Here is a 21,917-nt window from a genome sequence, read left to right as displayed (position 1 = left end):
GTAGCCAGGTGAAAAGGGGAAGGAGAGAGCAAGGATTTTCCTGGCAGAGTTGTAAGATGTGTGAAAGCCCAAGAAGGGGGTGAAGAAGGGAATAGCACAGCAAAACAAATGAAAGAAATTTGACTGGAGCATTAAATTTTTCTAACATAAGCTATGCACTAGCTAGTGGTAACTTTAATTAGATAATAGAGAAGTAGGTTCAAAGAACATTGCTTCAGTAATAGCTATGCTCAGATATGTTCAACTTTTAGAAAATGAGACTTTAACATTTAATCTTCTAGGTAGTTTTCACTATACTTTATATTATATATTCATTTTGCCTTTGAGTTGTGCTCTTTTTACCTCTTAAGCAAGATGATGTGAATACTAGTAATGCCTCACATTTCTTTTTTTTTTTTAATTTTTTATTTATTATTTATTTCTTATTTTTATTTTTGGCTGTGTTGGGTCTTCGTTTCTGTGTGAGGGCTTTCTCCAGTTGCGGCGAGTGGGGGCCACTCTTCATCGCGGTGCGCGGGCCTCTCACTATCGCGGCCTCTCTTGTTGCGGAGCAGAGGCTCCAGACGCTCAGGCTCAGTAGTTGTGGCTCACGGGCCCAGTTGCTCCGTGGCATGTGGGATCTTCCCAGACCAGGGCTCGAACCCGTGTCCCCTGCATTGGCAGGCGGATTCTCAACCACTGCGCCACCAGGGAAGCCTGCCTCACATTTCTTGATTAAGCACTGTCTTATTTTCTTAGCCACATTTAAAAACTGAAAATGACAAATTCCTAAGAATACATCTAACCAAAGATATTCAAGACTACCTTACTAAAACTATAAAACATTGCTTAGAAAAGTTAAAGCAGACTTAAATTAAGGGAGGGATATGCCATGTTTATGCATCAGAAGACTCTACATTGTTAAGATGTCATTAACTCTCCAAATTGATCTTAATTGCAACACCAATCCCAATCCCAATAGGAAATTCACACAATGATTATAAACTTATATAGAAATACAAAAGACATAGAATAGCCAAGGTGATCTTAAAAAACAAGAACAAAGCTGGAAGACTTACATTTCTAGATATTAAGACTTATTATAAAGCTAAAGTAATTAGACAGTATGGTTTTGACTAAAGAATAATTCAGTAGACCAATGGAACAGACTAAATAGGCCATAAAAAATGCACACATATATGGTCACCTGATTTATGTCAAAAGCATTACTGCAATTAATTAGAGGAAATAATGGGCTTTTTAATAAATGGTGCTGAGACAGTTAGCTATCCATATAGAAAACAATAAACCTGACCCCTACTTCATATCATATCACAAAAATTAATGAGAGATAGATCATAGACTTAAAGTCCAAAAATAAAACAAATATTTCAGAACAAAACCTAGGTAAATATCTGAATGACCTTGGGGCAGGCAAAGAGTTTTGAAACAGGGTGCAGAAAGCACTTAACCACAAAAGAAAATAATAAATTGCACCTCATCAAAATTTTAAAAGTCTATGCATTAAAAGATACCATTGAGAAAAAATAAAGACTGAAGAAGATACTTGCAATACGTATATCCAAAAAGGGACTTAAAGAAGTTATACAAGTCAAAAAGAAAAATATTAACTACCTAGTTGAAAATGGGCAAAAAATCTGAAAAGGCACTTGAAGTTATCAAAATTGCCAATACAAATATGCAAAGGTACTTACCTTATTAACCATCAGGGAAGTGAAAATGAAAACCCACCAAATGGGGCTTCCCTGGTGGCACAGTGGTTAAGAATCCCCCTGCCAATGCAGGGGACATGGGTTCGAGCCCTGGTCTGGGAAGATCCCACATGCCACAGAGCAACTAAGCCCGTGCGCCACAACTACTGAGCCTGTGCTCTAGAGCCCGTGAGCCACAACTACTGAAGCTCGCGTGCCTGGAGCCCGTGCTCTGCAACAAGAGAAGCCACCCAATGAGAAGCCCACGCACCACAAGGAAGAGAAGCCCCTGCTCACCACAACTAGAGAAAGCCCCGCGTGCAGCAACGAAGACCCAACGCAGCCAGAAACAAATAAATTAAATAAATAAATTTAAAAAAATAACCCACCCATAAATTAGAAGAACTGACAGTCACAAATATTAATGAGGATAGGGAGCAACTGGAACTATTATACATGGTGGTGGAAGTGTTAACTGATAGAAGCACTTTGGAAAACTGTTTGGCGTTATCTACTAAAAATAGTATACTTCTGGGCAAACACCCAAGGAAAATGAGTGTTCATGTAGAATGCATATACAAGAATGTTCATAGCAGTGTTATTCATAATAGCCCCAAAGTGAAAACAAACCAAATGTCCATCAACAGTAAGATGGATAAATTGTGGTGTTATTCATTCACTAGTATACTACAGAGCAATGAAAAAGAATTAACTATTACTAGATTGCAATATATGGATGTATCTCCTGAGCATGATGTTGAGTGAAAGAAACTAGACATCACAGAATATGTAGTATATGTTTTCCTTTATGTGAAGTTCAAAATCAGGCAAAACTAATCCATGATGATAGAGGTCAAAATATTCTATTTTTGAGGAGGTATTGCCCAAAGTGGAACACAAAGGAGCCTATTGGAGCACTGAAAATGTTCTATATATTGTTCTGGGTGGTACTCATGTGGGTATATACATATTTAAAAGTATATGGAGCTATTAGCTTCATATTTTGCACTCTCAGCTATACCTCAGTAAAATAGTAAAAAGAAAGAGCTGAAATTAAGGAGTTTGGGGAGAGGAAGGGAAGAATAGAAGCACAGAGCATACCTGAAAGAAAGCACAGACTGAAATGAATTTTAGCGACAATTATTTATAGGCACTTTAAAAAGAAAAGGACCATTTTAATGAGGGATGTCTGTTTTGTTTACATATCCTACTTTCTAATTTCCTCACCATTTCAAGCAAATATCTTCCAGCCCTAAATATCAAGAGACCTCTTTTATATAAAAATATGAAAAACGACTTTCTCCCATTCCAAGGAACATATATTAAGCATTTGGGAGCTAGTTTGGGTAACTTGGGCTAAGAGCATCAGAAGTTCACCAGAGCATCATCTAAGGCTTCTCAGTTCTAATGATAAAAAAGCACTGAAGAATTTTCCAGCAATTTCAGTGTTTTCAAATTCACCCCCCCAACACTTAGCACACTCCCCCCAGCTCCACCATGGTTGCTTTAAAACATTTCTTTAAAAATTCAGTGGCACTCAAATGAATTTTTGAACACTTTAGTAATTACCTGATATTATTGATGACATTCTTGTTGATGATCAAAATAGTAATGAAAATAACATATCTTTGGATAGCTGACAGTTGTCTATGGGACTAATAGACTTTAACCTGCTTCCAACATTGTTTCTAGCATCTTGGCATTTAACTAACCTTTTCTTAAAGCCGTGCCTATATTAGGTAGAATAGCCTAGGCTAGGCTGTGGTACAAAGAAACACCCCAAATTCCATAATTCCATGGCTTAAGCCAATAGAAGCGTTTTTTTGGTTTTGTTTTTGCTCACCAAATAGTACTGGGCAGGTGTCCAGGTTTTTGGAATGGCTCTTCCTCCAAGTCGTTTAGGGACCAGACTGACAGCAGCTTTGCTGTCCTTAGGTATGTCTCCAGTGTCCCCTAGATGTGGACATCCCAGTCATCCCAAAGGAGACAGAGCCTGCAGGAGCACATGTAGAAAGGCTTTAGGCCAAGCCTGGAGATGGTGCGTGTTACCTGTGCTCACATGCTGCTGGAGAGAACTTTGTCCCATGGCCACACCTATTTTCAGGGGAGACTGGAAACTGTAGAAGGGCACATGCATACTGATGGACAGCTGGCAGCCTCAGCCACAATAGCACTTGCCCATCAACTGAAAATCTGAGATGTTCTCAGGCCTATAACAAAAGGAATCACCATTGACCACTGACACAAAATGCTAATGAATTAGGTGTGTACAAAGAACACAAAACCCAAGTTTTCCAGAAGAGCTGACCTAGAAAAAATTGGAATGAGGTGATTTCCAGCAGGAAGGAGCAAAGAAAAGCTACAGAAATATGTCAAATCTCAACACAGAAAATGTCTTAAAGATTTAGACTGATGGGAAATTGAAGGAGCTAGACCAGCTCCCTTCTTGGCATACAATTACTGTGACAATGTCTTCTTCTTAAATTCACACACACACACACACACACACACACACACACACACACATATACACACCCCCAAAGTGAGAGAATGTCAGTCATCAGACTATAAAAGTAGAAGCTACAGACCCAAAGCGTGTGATGGTATATATTACTATGAACCAGGTTAAAAACAGTTTATTTGACTAGCATTTTTAGCTCCTACAATCAGTACCAGGGTAACCAAGATATGGTCCCTGCCACAAGCTCTGTGCAGAATATAGAAGAATATAGTCAATTAAAATGACAATGACCATGCAATGTGATGTGTCCTGTGAGATAGTAGAGGTGTATAATAAGGTGCCATCGGGGCCCAAAAAGAGGAGCATCTGCAGTCAGACTTGGGGATCCAACTGTGCTTTCTAGAAGAGGTGGCACAAGCTGGATTGTGAAGGGCCAAGAAAGGAGGAGAAATATGACATCAATGGGAACAGCATGGGAAGAGGAAGAGGATGAAACCACTTTATGAGTTGAGAGATCACACTGGGAGAAAAGAACAAGTTGGAAGATTTGCTGGAGAAAAGAATGAGAAAGAGAGAGAGAGGCAAGAATCTGAGGCAGATCACAAAGGATATGTATGCCGGTTACAGAGCCTGGGTTCACCCTCGATGTTCTGGGGAACCAGTGACAGGATTGTTCATGAGATGGTCTTTCCAGGTTGCCCTGAACTCCCAGGTCCACCACACTTTGGAACTCAAGGGCAGCAAAATGTCTACAAAGGGAGAGGATTGATCTTTTTCCCTTTTCACTTTATCCAGGACCTACAACACAGTGAATTAACACAACCCCTCAAGCAAGGTAGTTCTTAGCACATCAGTTCACCTATTTAGGAGTTGATTTGTGTTTGTGAGTTATGATTACTTACAGAATCATCAATAAGTATAATAAAAATATACTGTAATATGAAGTACAAGCAGGTTTTAGCTTAGGCAGACAAGAGACACAGGCAAACTTGCCAGCCTTCACGTGGCACATAGACATGAATAAATGATCCCTAAAACAGTAGTGAAAAGAAAAGGAATAATGACATATGTTTAAAACCTCAATAAAATACAAAAATATCAGTGGGATAAAGAAACAGTAATATAGCCTTTTACTGTCTCCTGAAGTGTGTGCTTCTCAGATTAGAGAGAAATTGATAAGGCGGGTGTCCTGGGTTCTGTCTTGTGACCTGAGTTAATACTTCCACTAATGACCTGAAAGAGGAAGTGAAGCCAGTCGGTTAAATTTTCTGATGACAGAATTGCTTTCTTAAGTTAAAAACGGAAAACAGAAAAAAAAAAAAAAATCACCAGCTGAGCAAACATTAAGACACTTGGGATTATACAGCAGAAACTACACACCATTATAAAGCAGTCATACTCCAATAAAGATGTTAAAAACAAACAAACAAAAAAGACACTTGGGGCAGTGTGATAGCTAACTAATCTGAACTATATCTGCATATCGCAAATAACATAATTGTGAATCATTTTAAACATATTTATTTCAACTTGCCAAGGGCTTGAGAATAGAAAACCTTTAACTCTTTGATTCCTATGTGAATGAATGTATTGCATAGTGAGTCATGGTTTGTATTTTAAAACAAGAAGCCAGAATCACAAACTTTTAACATGTTAGATTATTTTGATGTAATGAGTTGACAAGCTAACAAGGAAAAAAGAGTAGTAGGTGAAGTGCTGATAGCGCATTTCGGGTAATATACAGTTAACCTCACTGGTTTGAGATTTGCTACAATTAGGAAAGCAAAGTGATTTGGTGAAATGAGCATGGACTTTCACATCCTGCCCCTCCCCTGCTCATCAAGTAAGCTTGGGTGAGTTACTTAATGGTTCTGAAAACCAGCTTCCTTCTCCGTGAAACAGAAACAAAATTATGGTGTAGGAGTGTTGTGAGAATCAAATGAGAATATGTGCATGTACCTAATCAGTGAGTGGTGGTGATAGTGGTGGAGGAAGAGGGATGGTGTCTGGGAAAGTCTAACAGTAATTGAGCAAACAGAACATGTTATACATATTACATAGTGGGAGGACAAGGCCTGATGGTTCACTCCTTCTGGTGTCCTCTCTATTCATTCGGTGTTTTGTTTACCTGCTACCTGGAGGCATGTAGACTTAGCCTTATAAAATTGAATAGTGTAATTCCACCCTCATGCAGCTCACAGTCCAGAGGGTAGCTGGGCCTACATGGGAGCAGGTAGCACATACCATAGTTTTAGGTCCTAAGCCAGTTTGCAAAGTGCCTTGATTATAGACAGGAAGAAGCTGTTAACTCAGCTGAGGAGCATTACAGGAAAAGGTTCTCAAAGGAGAAAACCTTTGAGTGGAAACCATAAATGTGAGCACGAGTTGCCATGTGCACAACAAGGGGAAGAGGGCTTTCCAGGCAGAGGAATCTTGCAGAAGGTGGGGGTGGCTTTGTCTTGGTGTAGCTGGAGAATGGCAGCTCCGTATGCCCAGACCACATGGTGCCTGGGAGGTGATGTGAGAGAGGAGGCAGATGGGCTGCAGGCTGGCAGGCAGGGTATGGGTGTGGAGTCTGTATTTTATACAAGACGAGACAGCATCCAACCGAGGCCACGTCCTTGCCTTTCTACTTACTGGCTGCTTGGTTTTAGGCAAATTACTTTGGACCTCAGTTTTTTCTTCTATGCAAATGAGGATAATTTTGCCTACTTTGAAGAACTGCAGTATGAAGCATTTGTAAAACACTGCCCTCCGGAAGTGTTCACTCCTTTTTCTTCTCCTCACCCAACTTGGAACACATGATGAGGTGAAATTAAAAAAAGGAGAGTTAAAACTCTCTTCCCTGGAAATTCGAAAGTGTAGACTGTGGTATGTGTCTCTACTTCTCCTGAATCTTCACTGAGATAACTACTTGATGAAAGCATTCATCCAGTACTTTATACATTCCTAGTACAATATTTTATACATTTGTATATAAAATATACAATACTTTATACATTCCTAGTACAATGTTTTATACATTCCTAGTACAATATTTTATACATCACCCTGAGGCATTGGTGTGCTCCACTCTCCTAGGTAACTTTTATACTCATGATCAGAACATGTTATAAACTTGAACTTGTGAAAGCAGAGTAGGGAAGAAATTGGCTTTTTTTTCCTATTAGTATCTGAATGAAAGTGTTCGTATAAATGCGTTGAGATTATGTCAGCCACATGTGTGCCTGTCCTAATTACACAGGTGGATCCAAAATTGTTGTCTTGAATTAAGTTTTATTAATTCATATAAAGGGAATGCTAGCTAAAATATTCAATTTTATCTGTAATTTCAGCAGTAATGAAAAACCTTAAAATTATCACTGCTTATTTATTATCCTGAATTGTTAAAGTGCAAACTGCATGCTTAAGAGGAAATGAAGTAAGATGACAACCACATCTTCCTTGTTTTTGGCAAAATACTGCTTATTAACCATCACAGCTGCAGCATTAAGCATGTACAGATCTTCCTCAACTTACATGGGTATTATGTCCGAATAAAATCATCGTAAGTCGAAAATATCATAAGTTGAAAATGCATTTGATCCACCTAACCTACCAAACATCATAGCTTAGCCTAGCCTACCTTAAACGTAACTAAAGCATATAACTTACGACCACAGTTCGTTGAACAAGCCAAGCACACAGCAGCCTTGGTGCCTCTGCATTAACCATTCTTTCTGCTCAGAATGCGCCACTCCCGCCCCACCCCCACCCCCATATCAGCATGGCTTGCTTCCTCACTTCCTCCAAATCTCTGGTCCAAAATCACCTCTCAGGAAGCTTTTCCCAGATTATTCCATTTAAAACAGATTCCTCTACCACCCCTCCCAAACCCTGCAAATATATCTTTCCTTTGCTGCTTCATTTTTACCATCTAACAAATAATAGATTTACTTTTGTTGTTTATTGTCCAGTTTTACCCAGTAGAATGTAACCATCATGAAAGCAGAGACTTTATTTCCTGCTTATGCTCAGCACCTAGAACCATAGGTGCTCAGTAATATTTCTTGGGAGGAAAGAAGGGACTTAGAAGTAAGAGTGGTATCAGGAAGGCTAAAACTTGGAATGATTGAGGCTTATGAAACCTCCTAATAACAACAAAACTGTTGTGAGTATGACGACAGGCCCACTATTAGGAACAGATGGTTTAATATATTATGTATTTCTTCTTCATTAATAAATTTGAATGGTTCAGTAATGAGTAACTTTCCCTCATCGACTACCAGGTCAGTACAGTTTGATAGGAAAGTCAGGATAAATGTTTGGTTCTTTTCCAAAATAATTGAGTTGGTTCACTGGCATTCTCTACAGGTGCCCAATGAGGTTTTTTGGTTTTCAGTTAATTTGTTCATTTCTTTGTTTTTAAGTATCATTATGAACTCAGAGATTTGAATATATTGGGTGTGTTTTAATTGTTGCTGAATACTTTATTGATGTTCAAATTGTCTCATCTTCAGCTAGTGAGAGCCTCTTCAGGTTGACTCCTGAATCCTTTTGACATGACCCTGATAGTGGTCTTCTTTGCTTTCTTATACAGCATAATATTTCAGGGTTATCTTATATGTTTCCTGCCCCAACCCTGGAATCAGCCATTTCAACAAGGAACCCTGATTCCTTTAAGAGAGATATGATAGTTAGAGACCATGATCTGGGGGCTAGGGGTGCTCATTGCTTCTGAGTTAGCCATTATATTTAGACCTTTACTGTGGACAGAGCTAGAAAATAATTTTGGATGATTTAATTTTAATGGCAAAAGCAAAGAAAGCAGAACTATTAAACTCCTATCATACTTTCTCCTCCATTAAGGGAGGTGGTATTAAAACTGGAAAGGATAGAAAGGACCTCTTGAGGAAAACTTTGAGGCTCAGTCCATGAAAGGGGCTAATGTGTATTAGTTGTTTTTAAATAACTTAGTCACCAGACTTAGATAAATTATGTCCCAGAAAGAATTCATGTATCCAAGCACAGAAATACTGCCAGTAAGGTTTGAGAAACAGAGATGCCAGAAATGATATAACAAGCAAATATTGTCCTATTTTAAAAGAGAATTTTTAAAACTCAAAAATTTAATATACTTTGATTCTTAATCAAATCCAGAACTGATTACTATATAGGTGGTTTTTAAGGAACTTGGGGAAAAAAATGGGATTATCCTGAAGCAGAGTGGATTCACTTTAACGCCAGACTAACTCCAATTCCTCTTACTGGTAATATTTTTTAAGTCTCATATAGTTCTCTATAGATAAAATGGAGAAAAGTGAGTTAGAGATTGGATTTTTACAAAAGCAAGACAGAGCTGAGAATAGTCTCAGTACTCACTTTATTTATTTTTTTCTTTTTTTAACATCTTTATTGGAGTATAATTGCTTTACAATGGTGTGTTAGTTTCTGCTTTATAACAAAGTGAATCAGCTATACATGTACATATGTTCCCATACCTCTTCCCTCTTGCGTCTCCCTCCCTCCCACCCTCCCTATCTCACCCCTCTAGGTGGTCACAAAGCACCGAGCTGATCTCCCTGTGCTATGCGGCTGCTTCCCACTAACTATCTATTTTACATTTGGTAGTGTATATATGTCCATGCCACTCTCTCGCTTTGTCATAGCTTACCCTTCCCCTTCCCCATATCCTCAAGTCCATTCTCTAGTAGGTCTGTGTCTTTATTCCCATCTTGCCCCTAGGTTCTTCATGACCTTTTTTTTTTTTCTTAGATTCCATATATATGTGTTAGCATACAGTATTTGTTTTTCTCTTTCTGACTTAGTTCATTCTGTATGACAGACTCTAGGTCCATCCATCTCACTACAGATAACTCAATTTCGTTTCTTTTTATGGCTGAGTAATATTCCATTGTATATATGTGCCACATCTTCTTTATCCATTCATCTGTCGATGGACACTTAGGTTGCTTCCATGTCCTGGCTATTGTAAATAGAGCTGCAATAAACATTGTGGTACATGACTCTTTTTGAATTATGGTTTTCTCAGGGTATATGCCCAGTAGTGGGATTGCTGGGTCGTATGGTAGTTCTATTTTTAGTTTTTTAAGGAACCTCCATACTGTTCTCCATAGTGGCTGTATCAATTTACATTCCCACCAACAGTGCAACAGTTTAAATATAAAGATATAGCTAGATTAAAAGTAAACAGATACATTAATATATGGCCTATAAATCCTAATCAAAAGAAATCTGAAGTAGCCACATTAATATCAGACAAAATAGACTTCAGAACAAGGACTATTAACAGAAATAAATATAATCTTGACTAAATGTGGTTACCCGAGGAATGGAGGTCAATTTAAAATCAGTCAATGTAATTTACTAGGTGAATAGACCAAAAACAAACCATATGATCATCTCAATGGATCCCGAAAGAGCATTTGATAAAATTCAATATCCATTCCTGATAAAAATTCTCAGCAAAATAGGAGTAGAAGAGAATATCTTCAACTGATAATGGGCATATATGAAAAACATACAGCTAACATCATACTTAATTGTGAAAGACTAAACACTTCTCCCCTGAGATAAGGAATAAGGCAAGTATGTTTGCTCACATCAACTTCTAGTCAACATTATCCTGTCCAGTTCAATAAGGCAAGAAAAGTAAATAAAGACATACAAACGGAAAGGAAGAAGTTAAACTGTCTATATTCTCAGACAACATGATATATGTACATAGATCTGTCAACATAGATATATTATAGAGAGGGAAAATCCTGAAAAATCTTTCAGAAAAAGCTTTTAAAACTAATCATTGAGAAGGTCACAGGATATCAGGTCAAATTACAAAAATTAATCCATATTTCTAGAAATGAACAATTAGAACTTGAAATTTATAAAAATTAGAATAGCATCAAAAATATGAAATACTTTGCAATAAATTTAACAAAACATGTGCAAAATCTGTGCACTAACATCTGAAAAACAAAATGTTAAAAGAATGTTAAAGATCCAATAAATGAAAAGATATACTATGTTCATTGGTCTGAAGATATTGTTAAGATGTCAATTCCCAGTAAATCTGTAGCTTCAGTGCAGTGCTAATCAACATCCTGAAGGCTTTTTTGAAGAAATTGTCAAGCTAGCCCTCAGATATGTGTAGGAATATGAAGAACCTAGAATAACTAAAACAGTTCTGAAAAAAATTGTAGGACTTACACTACCTGACTTAAAGACTCATTATAATGCTACAGTAATCAAGACAGCATGGTATTAGTATAAGGATAAACATATACATCAAAATTATAGAATAGGGAGTCCAGAAAGAGACCCACACATATAATGGCTTGTTGATTTTTGCCAAAAGTGCCAACCAAGGCAATACAATGGGCAGTTGGACAGTTTTTCAACACATGGAACAGTTGGATATCCATATGTGGGGAAAACAAAATCAACCTATACCCATACCTCATACCATACAAAAATTAACTTGAAATGGATTATACATCTAAATGTAATAGTGAAAATACAAAATTTCTGGAAGAAAAAGCACAGGAAAAAGTCTTTGTGACCTTGAGTTAGGGAATGTTTTGGTAAAAAAGGCACAAAAAGAGAAACTAGATAAAAGAAAAATTTGGTAAATTAGATGTCATCAAAATTTTAAATGTTTTATCTTCAAAAGGCACTTTTAAGAAAATTAAAGACAAGTTTCAGGCTTAAAGGAAATGTTTTCAAACTTATGTCTGATAATGGATTTATATTATCCATATAGAGAACTCATAACTCAGTAATAAAAAGACAAACCTAATTTTTAAAAATAGGCAAAAGATTTGAATAAGCACATTACTAAAGATATATAAGTGGCAAATAAGACATAAAAAGAATTTCAACATCTTTAGTCATTAGAGAAATGCAAATTAAAATTATAATAACTATGACTACACATCCACTAGAATGGATAGAACTTAAAAGACTGAAAATACCAAGTGTTAAAGAGGATATGGAGCAAATGGAATTTGGATTCATTGTTGGTAGGAATGCAAAATGATATAGTTACTTTGGAAAACAGTTTGGCAGTTTCTTATAAAAGTAAATTTACAGTTACTGTATGATCTAGGAATCCTATTCCTAGATATTTGCCCAAGAGGAATTAAAAGCATGTCTACACAAAAACTTATGCTCAGATGTTTTATTCAAAATAGCCTAAAGTTGGAAACAACCCAAATGAGTATACAAATTGCACTGTATCCATACAATTAAATACTACTCAGAAATAAGAAAGCACACACTGTAAATACACGTAACAACATTGATCTCCAAGGGGTTATGCTGAGTGAAAGAATCCAGACATAAAAAAAAAAAAACTAGACTACATTGATATGAAACTCTAGAAGGAACTAATCTGTAGTGACAGAAAGCAGATTCGTAGTTGGCAGGGGTTGGGACTTGAGGGAAGGAATTGACTGCAGTGGGAACTTTAAGGAGTGATAGAAATGTTCCATATCATGGTTCTGATGGTAGTTGCATGATTGTATACACTTGTCCAAGAACTCATCGAGTTGTACACCTAAAATTAAATCTTACCTCATAAATAAAGCTGATTAAAAGTAATGAAGCGTTAAGCTGGGGCAAAGTGAGAGAATGGCATGGACTAATGTATACTACCAAATGTAAAATAGATAGCTAGTGGAAAGCAACCGCATAGCACAGGGAGATCAGCTTGGTGCTTTGTGACCACCTAGAGGGGTGGGATAGGGAGGGTGGGAGGGAGGGAGACGCAAGAGGGAGGGGATATGGGGATATATGTATATGTATAACTGATTCACTTTGTTATACAGCAGAAACTAACACACCATTGTAAAGCAATTATACTCCAATAAAAATGTTTTTAAAAAGATTAATGTTTACCCTATTAAAAACTTAATTAAACCTTAAAAAAGAAATAATGATGATGATGGTGGTGGTGGTGATGCTAGTGGTGGTAACAGTGCTGGCATCAGCTTTTGGCACAGAATGAAACGATACCCTCTCTGCATATTTTTCCTCTAGAAATCAGGGAATCCACTGACCACCGTGCACCTAAGGGAATTTGATGCACTGGTTTCTTTCCACTTTGTTGAGGAGTCTGAGCTAAAGAGCCTTAGATTTCTGATAGAAGTACTATTCAGGCTATGTGGCTTGGGAGTCTCCCTATGCCTACATCTAAATTGATAAGTCCAGCATAGTCGATTCCTGAAATGGTACCTGCACCTATTGTGCATGTCATAGACTTGGAACACTGTGAGTTACATGGTCAATGGTAGATCAATTACCCTGTGTCCCATGGATTAATGTAAAGAGCATCAATTAGAGAACGAAACACACCTGAGTTTGATTCTAATTTTTATATATCAGTTAAGTATCTTAAGTCGTGATTTCTTCTTCTGTAAAACAGGGATTTCCCCCCTAAAAAATGTATTTCATGTAATAGGTGGTATATGAAATATGGGAAGGGTTCTCTGTTTAAATAAATTTTAGAAACCTGGAATAATCAAAGTTAAAAAAGGATCTTTATCATAGAACCTTTCATATGAATTTCCAAGAAGGCAAAAGTGAACAGCCTGTATTAGTGCTTGGTTCCGCGTAGCAGAAACTTGAATTAATTGAGGCAAAGGGAGAAATCTCATGTGACCATAGGAAGGGCAATGGGATCCAGGAATTTGAATGCCACTAGGACTCTGTCTCTTCTATGCTTTTCTCTATATATCACCTTTATTCTCTCAGACCAATTTTATTCATACCACAGGAAATTCAAATGCCACGACTTCCTGCCCTTAGTGCAGGAAGTCCCTAGAAAAGGATTGAGACTTATTTTCTCTAGTTGCAAGTTAAAAAATCCTGAGGAAGGGCTCTGATTCGTCCAGCTTGAACCAAGTGCCTTTCCCTGAATCAGGCATCCATGGTGCCTTGTGACTGACTCAACTTGGGTTAAGGTGCTTATCCCTGGGCCAGTCAGTAGGAGTGGAGGGGTGGTCTATAAAAGAGCATACCAACAACCCCCATTTAAGCCACATTATTAGAATAAAGAAAAGGAACATTTTTGAAAGCAGGGTGAGGGTTTTGTTAAGGGAAGACCAAAAATAGATAGCTCCTAAAGTCTACACCTGGCTGCCCACACACTTGCATGTTGCACACCCAGTCACTTATACACACTTCTGTGCGTAATACAATGTCACAATTGCTCCTGCCATCAGTGGATAAGTATAGGATAAATCAGGTCCAGTAAAATGACTCAGCAAGATGTTTGATCATCTGACCCTCTGGAGGTCTTAGTATGTTGGCCTCAGAAAAACAGTCTTCTTTTAATGAAGCCAAATATCTGACCTTCTGTTTTCCAAGTGACTTCAGATAGGCTAGACTTTGTCTTGTGGCACCTTCCTAAAAGTCAAAAGAAGTAATTCATATATTCTCTGATCTTAAAATTTTTCTCCGAATGCAGGATGCATAGATAGGGGTGAATAGATCAAGTTAATGAGGGAGGAGTATTGAGAACTGGTTGAGAAAGCAAGCCAAGAATCCTGATGTGGTCTGAGGTGTCTACAAGAACTGACATAAGTAGAATCATCTGGTGGAAAAGGAAAATTAGACAGTGATACTGGGCTTGGGGTGGTCAGATACATAGGAGTCATCCTCTATACCCCCAACATCTAACCCCTCACCAGGTCCAGTCTGTTTTACCTCCTAAATATCTCTCCAATCAGAGCATTCTTTTCCATATCTAGCATCACTACCCAAGTTTAAAGCTACCATCATCTCTCCCCTTGACTCTAGATCTATCCTCATCTATTCTCATCTCCCTCCAATCCATCCACACACTGCAATGAGTGATCTTTTCAAACTGAAAATAGGGTTCTATCTCTTCCTTGCTTCAAAGACTCCAATGTTTTTCCACTGCTTCTAGGATAAAAACTAAAATCCTGAGCACACCTCCAAGGCCCTGAGATATGCCCCAGCCCACCTCTCTTGCCTCATCTCATACCACCTTTCTGTTTGCTCTCAGCAATCCAGCTGCACTAGTTTTCTGGGGCCTGTCTTATTGCCCTCTACCCCAGGGCCTTTGCACATCCTCCTCCCCCTGCTGGAGCTCTCTATCCTTGCACAATTAACCATGCTCAGTCCTTCAGAAGAGAGCTTGAGCACCACTTCCCAGAACATCCTCTTGTTCAGATTTCTTGGTAAATCATTCTAATGGAACTGTGTGGCTTTCCTTCTGATCACCTCACTCAGTTTGTAGTTATTTCCTCACTGCTATGAAAATGCCCACTGGACTGTCATCATGAGGCCTCCATTTTGCTCACTGTTATCGGCACGTGGAAGATACTCAGTATATATTTACTAAGTGAATGGATAGAGGGAGAGAGGCAAATCCATCTCCTAGAAGACAGTGTAAAAGTAAGAGTAAGATGGGCGGTGTGGCTTTATTTTACTTTTAAAGGAAAGAAAACACTAGGAAAAAAATGCAAAGCTACTCTCAAATTATTTGGTTGTGTAGTAATATGAAGACTTTTCCCACTGAATGGAGAAGCCAGATTGTACTGAGTACGAATAGCTTTGGCTTCATCATATGTAGTTCAAGTTGGGGCTAAGAGGTAGAATTTCAGGTTAGGACGAGTAAGTACAGAGAAGTGCACTGTAGTTTTGGCACACAAGACATTACTCCTTTCTCTGGTGAATTGAATTTCTGCAGCCTTGGGAAGGCAAGACCCATGCTAAAGAGGGTCAAATATAAGTGATCATTTCCTAGAGCTTGGAGAATAAGAGAACAAAGCTGGGGCAACAGGAGTAAAATTAAGAAATAAAAAAAGATACATTTATTTGAAGATTTTTTTAAAGAACCTTGAAAACTACAGGAGCTCCTCAAGATGTTTCTGCAATTGAATATAATTTATTTGGGATTGAAAGGAATAATAATCAAAACATTTTTTACTTAAGTGCATCTGGAAGCATATGAAATTGGGCTCTTGATGGTGGCCTGTGCTCGCCTGTGTCCTTGGTGTTTTGTCCTCGGGCTGCAGACTGGAAATGTGTTTTAGAGAACAGACATGGAGCACAAAATATTAAATGAACTTTGCCGTATTCAAAGTGCCCAACAGTGTAACATCCTCCTTGTTTGGCAGGGAAAGGGCTCAACATTTGGCAACTCAGCAGCGCATTAAGTATTTTAATAATCATTGTTGACACACAAAGCATATGGCCTTTCAGAACTCCCTGGGTCAAGTGCTGAAGTCGTCTTCTAGGTTTCTAAAATTACTTTACAAAATTCAGACAAAATTAAATTAAGGCACATTTCAATGTATGTTAATTCATGAGCTTTGTGTTATAAGCAAGGGAATTAAGTTTTCTTCTAGGATAAAAGAATATCTATAAAAGAATTAAGTTTTCTTCTAGGATAAAAGAATATCTGTGTGTAACTGATTATGTTAATGTAAAGGAAAAAGCAAAATTCACATCCCCACAGAAAAGTAATTTGTATTTAATTAGAAAAATCTAGAACCTCCGCATAAGCAGGCCAGCTTCATGGCTACCTTGTATTTACTATGTACTCCTATTCATGCCTTAAGACTCACCTCAGATATCCCGCCATCTCAGAAGCCTTCATTGCCCCCTACTTACCGTTTATATCAGTTATGTATATGGCCCCAATCATGCTATGAAATAAGCAACTGTAACACTCAATGGCTTAAAACAATAAGCATTTCTTATTGCTCACAGGTCTGTGGGTTCGCACAGCAATTCTGGTCTCTGCTGGGCTCACCTGTGAGCTGTGGGGAGGGGAGAGGCTCTGCTGACCATGGCTGGCCTCCTTCACATGTCTGGGCATCAGCTTGCCAAAGGCTGATTTGCTGGGACCACTGGGCTCTCCTCCTCGTGTCTCTTGCATGCACAAGCCTCAGCACCTCTCCAACTGGCCAGCCCAGGCACATTCTCAGGTTGACCTGGGCATGTTCTCACGGCAGTCTCAGAGAAGGGAGGGAGAAAGTGTAAGCATGCTAGCATTTTTTTCCCCAAGCTTCCAGTTTCATCACATTTGGCCCATTGACCAAAGCAAGTCACATACCAAGCCCAGTGTCAGAGTGGGAGGAAACTACAAAGTTACAGGGCTAAGGGTGTGGATACTAGAAAGCCTGCAGTTGGGGTTTTAATGCCATTGATCAACACCCCTGCCCATGCCACCCCCAGCATTAATCATTCCCTTGTCTGTGCTACCTCTGTCTTCACTCTTAGTTCTGTTGTTTTACTTTTCCCATTGTATAATAATATAGTTGCTAACTTATCTGTCTTCTCTAAAAGACTAGGGGGGTCCTTGTGCCTCTGTGCATTCATTCTTAAGTATTTATTGACCGCCTGCTATGTGTCTCATTCCTTTACAGACCTCCCAGCGCCGAGCACTGGTCCTGACACATTATAGGCGCTCACGCTCACTAAGCATGTGTTGAATGAATGCATACATGAAAGCTCACACGTGTATTTATCTCCTTCCCCTTCAGGAGGAAAGGGTAAAGACAGAGGCCTCTCAGGATCCCAGTTGAGGAGTTCTTCCTGGCTCGAGCAACTGGTGAACCAGTGGGGACCTGCAGTGAAACTCTCAGCTGCTTAAACTTTTGCCCTCCACACTCTTCCACTTCTCCCTTCAGGAACTTGGGTTTTCTCTTTTGTATCATGCCTATTCCTCTCAAAGGCAGGCAGAAAATCACTGATACTCAACACATCCTAACTCTTTTTATAGTCCTTACGCCCCAGTAGCTTTCCCTAGAGTCTCTCCACTCCACAGTGAGGAATGATCGAGTTCTGGGATTTATTTAAGCTCATGGTGTGCTTTGAGAGGAGCTGGATGGCTTCATTTGCTGGTTTTCCAAGCTCTGTAGGCTTAGGAATACAGAGGAATTCTTAGGAAATGCTTTACACAGCTACAGAAACAAGACCCTATTCATATAGGGTATTAATTCTGTCGATATGGTATTAAATGTACTGCCTGATTATTTTCCAATTCCACAGAAGCCTACAGGAAAACTTGTGCTTCTGGGTAGAATCATAATTGTGAGCTTCTTGATTTTGCAATGGTTAGTGGAAGTCGTTTGGGGCAGCAGAAGAGCGTGGCTTTGGAGTCAGGCAGGCTAATCTAGAATGCCAGCCCTGCCTGTCAGTTACTTCCCCTGATGAAGCCTCTGACCCTCAGCCATCAGAGGGCAATAACAGAGGCTAACAGAGAATACAGCTGGCATGTGATGAGTGAGTTGTATTAATTGTTCACTTGTGTCGATTGTATAATATTAATTTTGAATTATATCTATTGCTGAATTGTTTTGATTGTTAAATTGTTACAAATGATAACAATTGTGTCAATTGCTACTATTACTGTATAATACCCTATAATTTTAAAAGCTGTGAATATAAATTATTAGTGGTAAAATTAATATATTTTAAATCAAATAATCTTCATGTTTATTTTTATTAAAAAATAAAACTATCACTTTTAAGACTACTTTAAAGGTTCTACTTTAAAATGGTACTCAGGTACTTTACCTTTAGAAATGGTCTGGAAATTTTCTTGATTCAGTCACCAAATATATATTCAGCACCTGCTTTGTACCAGGTCGCCAGGTGCCTATCATATAATGGTGATCAAGGTAGACGTTGTCCTCGAGTCCCCGGAGATACCCACTGGAGGTATCCTGTGATGAAAGAGCTACCATTAATGAGTCAGCATTATTCCCAACTCCCAGTTACCTACCTGGTAACTACAACTGCATGAATTATCTGAGAAAAATTAATATGTGACTACCTTTCCCTGGTTAAAATAGGATATAGTGATGCTTCAGGTTAGAGGAAGGGGAAATTTTGATTCCACTATTTTTAATGTAGCTGTATTAAATTTTAAAACTTTCTGTATTATTATCAAATAATATGTAGAATAACATTTCTGAATCTTCCTGACCTTCCCTCAAACCCTGAATTACTGCACGGCTTAGGGATGGATGGAGGATTGCTGGTGTACATATGCAATAATAAAAAGTTGAAAGTTTGTCAATGGGAAAAGTTTTTTAGGCAGTGTCACAATTTCCTAGATTGGATCTCGGAACAGAAAAAAAGGACATTAGTGGAAAAGCTGGTGAAATCTGAATAACATCTGTTGTTTAGTTAATAGGATTGTATCAGTGTTAATTTCATGTTTTTAACAGATGTACCATGTTATGTAAGATGTTAACATTAGGGGAAGGAGAGTGAAGAGTATATGGGGAAGTCAGCTTCAAAGAACCGTAGGAAAACAGTAAGGCAAATATTATCCCCTTACCACCCTGCGTGTTTCCAGACTTCTCCCCACTATGGTCAGTTTGTGAATGCCTTGAGAGGAGAGGAGTTCTACCACTCGACTGAGAAAAATACTAGGATGGTAAGTCTGCTGTAAAATCATGATATACAGTACTGTCATTTAGGTCCTTTGGAAGTAAAGAATGGATATTGTAGCATCTTCTCACTGCCTGGAATTTTCAAAGGTGTTTCCTTACATGAAAGAGTTAATCCCGCTATTGGTGTTTTCTTACTGACAAATTTTAACCAAATAGTTTGAGTGGTTCAGAGATTCTCTTTTACTTTCATAGGTGCAAACACAAGTTCGCCTTGCCAAAAAAAGCTTTGACAAATTGAAGATGGATGTGTGTCAAAAAGTGGATCTTCTGGGAGCGAGCAGATGCAATCTCTTGTCTCATATGCTAGCAACATACCAGGTAACAAAGTGATGTTTGTTGCAGCGGACCAAGAATGTTGCAAGGTTTAGATAACAGAAAAATGGTGTTTGAACCCAAAATATGGTTTGGGCTTAATGAAGTTCAGCTTGCCTTTCTCATAATTTACTTCCCACATCTCTCTTTTTTAGCATCCTACAGTTAATCAAACCGAATGTCAGCTATTCCCTGTATATACACTGTAGTTCCCCACTTCCCTGCATCTATTTAGGTGGTTCCCCCTGCCTGCGTCCTCTCCCTTTCCACTTGTGCCTTTCCAAATTCCACTCTGAGGTACCAGACAGAGTGTCCCCTCCTTCAGTAAGCCTCCTCTGAACTCCCTTAGCATTGTTGCTGTAATTCTCACGGCATGGTCACTTCCTCATCAGGTTGCCATAATTTAATGAACTTGCTTTTGTCTCCTCGTTGCCTCTCGGTTCCTTCAGAATGTCACTCGCATCCATCAACAGTACTATTGAGCACCAACTGAGGGTGGGAGGCAAACTCTGGATGTTGTAAAGAATATACAGTGGATAAAACCAGATTTCCTGTCCTCAAGGAACTTAAAATTTAGAAAGGAAGTCAGAGACAGTAACATCTGACTATATTTTCTCTACCTCAAGGGCAGAACAGGGTGTGCTAAGTGAAATGAGATCTACAAAATCCAATGGAGGCTTGAAGAGGGTGAAATGGAATCAGCTGAGGGAATCACAAAAGTCCATTGTTAATGACTAGCCCTGGGTTTTGGAGGATGGATCAGATGGGACAAGTACAAAGAGAATGGAGAGGAGAATGTCCCAGGTGGCAGAGCAGCATGAGCTGTAGGGCAACAGGGAGCCATTAAGTTTGGCAGAAATACAGGGTGTAAGTAGGGGCATAGTAGGAAACAAGGCTGCAGAGATAAGTCAAAATCGTGTTTTAGAAAACCTTGAGGGGGACTTCCCTGGTGGTCCAGTGGTTAAGGCTCTGTGCTCCCAATGCAGGGGGCCCAGGTTCGATCCCTGGTCAGGGAACTAGATCCCACATGCCGCAACTAAGAGTTCACATGCCGCAACTAAGAGTTCACATGCCGCAACTGAGAGTTCGCATGCCGCAACTAAGACCCAGCGCAACCAAATAAATAAATAAATATTTTTAAAAAACCAAACAAACCTTGAAAGGCACAGATGGGCACACTTCTCTAGGACCCCTGATTAGATCTGGGCATTTAAAATGCTAATAGCTTTACTGTCTTTCTTTACAGACCACTCTGCTCCATTTTTGGGAGAAAACTTCTCACACTATGGCAGCCATCCATGAGAGCTTCAAAGGTTATCAGCCATATGAATTCACTACGTTAAAGGTATGAAAGCTAGAGAGGCCATTAGAAAATCTTATAAAAAGTAAAGATTTGTTTCTATCACCAGCAATGTCTGTTGAAGCAAGCATCATTATTATAACAGACTCTAAATGTCAAAGAGAGAATTATGCCCCCAGTAGAGTCTTTTTTACCACATCAGTATTCAATACAACAATAAGCCACAGCCATCCAAAAACACAGGTTGAACCTTGGTACTTGTTACTGGGAGATGAATTGTGGTGAACTTGAGTCTAATGATTGGCCCTGCTGCTTTAAAATACTTGTTTGACGTTGCTAAAGAGAAAGTTGTGCAAATCTATACACTTTATTACTTTTTACTTATTAAATTAAAATATACTCACTTAAGAAGGCATTTTCCTTTCTTCCCTTACTTCTAACAAATATCATTTTATTCTGTGAGTACCATCCCATATAGAATATGATTTTTTCCTCACACTACAGTCATATTTTCTAATTGAAGAAGCAACATTAAACTCAATGATTTCTCAACCCAAAAGGAATACATGCAAAATGTCAGGTTCTCAGTATTACAGCTGAAGGTGGAATCATTTTGCTCTGTAATGGTTGCTGAGGGTGAATACATATCAAGATACGGAAGTGATTTGGGTTCTAAAAGGATTTTCAGAATGGTGACAGAACACTGGGTGCTTTGTTGC

The 21,917-nt window shown here is 38.7% G+C and overlaps 1 protein-coding gene across 17 annotated transcripts in view; it reads left to right on the top strand.

Moving 5' to 3' along the window:
• ICA1 (islet cell autoantigen 1) overlaps positions 1 to 21,917 on the top strand; it is a 143,665-nt gene that overhangs the window by 82,233 nt on the left and 39,515 nt on the right. For 16 of the 17 annotated variants that reach the window (XM_057550189.1, XM_028168905.2, XM_057550190.1 and 13 more), the window contains 2 exons: positions 19,779 to 19,904; positions 21,145 to 21,243. In XM_057550189.1, coding sequence (XP_057406172.1) covers positions 19,779 to 19,904; positions 21,145 to 21,243 — 225 coding nt within the window. The remainder of the gene's footprint in view (positions 1 to 19,778; positions 19,905 to 21,144; positions 21,244 to 21,917) is intronic. The other variant, XM_057550192.1, reaches the window with a different exon arrangement.

This window comes from Balaenoptera acutorostrata, chromosome 7, assembly GCF_949987535.1.
Source record: "Balaenoptera acutorostrata chromosome 7, mBalAcu1.1, whole genome shotgun sequence".
Classification (NCBI taxonomy): Eukaryota; Metazoa; Chordata; class Mammalia; order Artiodactyla; family Balaenopteridae; genus Balaenoptera; species Balaenoptera acutorostrata.
The sequence above is the reverse complement of the archived record's forward strand: the minus strand, read 5'-3'. Positions and strand labels throughout refer to the sequence as shown.